Source organism: Nothoprocta perdicaria, unplaced genomic scaffold (assembly GCF_003342845.1).
Source record: "Nothoprocta perdicaria isolate Ctin4 unplaced genomic scaffold, notPer1 scaffold_283, whole genome shotgun sequence".
Classification (NCBI taxonomy): Eukaryota; Metazoa; Chordata; class Aves; order Tinamiformes; family Tinamidae; genus Nothoprocta; species Nothoprocta perdicaria.
This window is the reverse complement of record NW_020455514.1, coordinates 432,624-433,874: the sequence shown is the minus strand read 5'-3', so window position 1 is coordinate 433,874 and position 1,251 is coordinate 432,624. Positions and strand designations below refer to the sequence as shown.

General features: G+C 71.4%; 1 protein-coding gene across 1 annotated transcript in view; it reads right to left on the bottom strand.

Annotated features, from left to right (window-relative positions):
* Nucleotides 1-721, bottom strand: part of MIEN1 (migration and invasion enhancer 1) — a 1,677-nt gene extending 956 nt beyond the window's left edge. The window contains exons 1-2 of the mRNA XM_026041424.1: nt 615-721; nt 208-305 (exon numbers count right to left, since the gene is read on the bottom strand). Coding sequence (XP_025897209.1) covers nt 208-305; nt 615-721 — 205 coding nt within the window. The remainder of the gene's footprint in view (nt 1-207; nt 306-614) is intronic.
* Nucleotides 722-1,251: the final 530 nt, after the last annotated feature.

Here is a 1,251-nt window from a genome sequence, read left to right as displayed (position 1 = left end):
GTATCCCGGTGTATCCCGGGTGTCCCAGGGGTCATGGGGGGGTGTCCCAGTGTATCCCGCTGTATCCCGGGGCTCATGGGGGGGGTCCCGGCGCATCCCGCTGTATCCCGGGGCTCATGGGGGGGTGTCCCAGTGTATCCCGCTGTGTCCCGGGGCTCATGGGGGGGGTCCCGGCGCATCCCGCTGTGTCCCGCTGTCCCGCCGCACCGGTGGGGCCGAGGCGGTGCTCGACGGCCACGTCGGGGAACTCGTCCCGCACGGCGCTCGCCAGCTCCTCGTAGGCGGCCGCGAAGCCGCACGGCTCGCTGCGGGAGCGGGGGCGTCAGCGGCAGCGCCCGCCCGAAACACCCGGCTCCACCGGACCCGCCGCCCGAAACACCCGGTTCTGCCGCCCCCATTGCCCCAAACCGCCCGGTTCCGCCGCCCCCCCCGCCAAAAACGCCCGGTTCTGCCGCCCCCATTGCCCCAAACGCCCGGTTCCGCCGCCCCCCACGCTAAAAACGCCCGGTTCTGACGGACCCCCCACCCAAAAACGCCCGGTTCCGCCGCCCCCATTGCCCCAAACCGCCCGGTTCCGCCGCACCGCCCGCCCAAACGCCCGGTTCCGCGCTCACCAATACACCACCACGATGCGGACCGTCCGCTCCGGGTCGGCCCCGGCTGCCGCCGCCTCCCCGGTTCCGGTTCCGGTTCCGCTCCCGGTCTCGCTCCCGCCGCTCATCGCTACCGACTGCCGCTCGCTTCCGGGTGCGGCGCACGTCATCGCGGCGCTTCCGGCTTCGCCGCCCCGCCCCCTGGCGCGCCCGCCCCCGCCCCCTGGCGGCAGGAGGAGCGCGCGGCAGCCCCGGGAACACGGGGAGACCACAGGGACACGGGGACCCATGGGACACAGGGGACCTATAGGGACATGGGGGACCTATAGGGACATAGGGGACCTATAGGGACACGGGGGACCCATAGGGACACGGGGACCCATAGGGACCAAGAGAGATCCACAGGGACACGGGGTCCCATGGGACATGGGGGACCCATAGGGACATGGGGGACCTATAGGGACACAGGGGACCCACAGGGACACAGGGGACCTGTAGGGACATGGGGGACCCACAGGGACATGGGGGACCCATAGGGACATGGGAGCCCCATAGGGACCACTGGGGACCCATAGGGACACGGGGAGCCCATAGGGACCATCAGAGCCCCCTAGGAACACGGGGGTCCGATAGAGACCGTGTGGGACCCATAGGAACC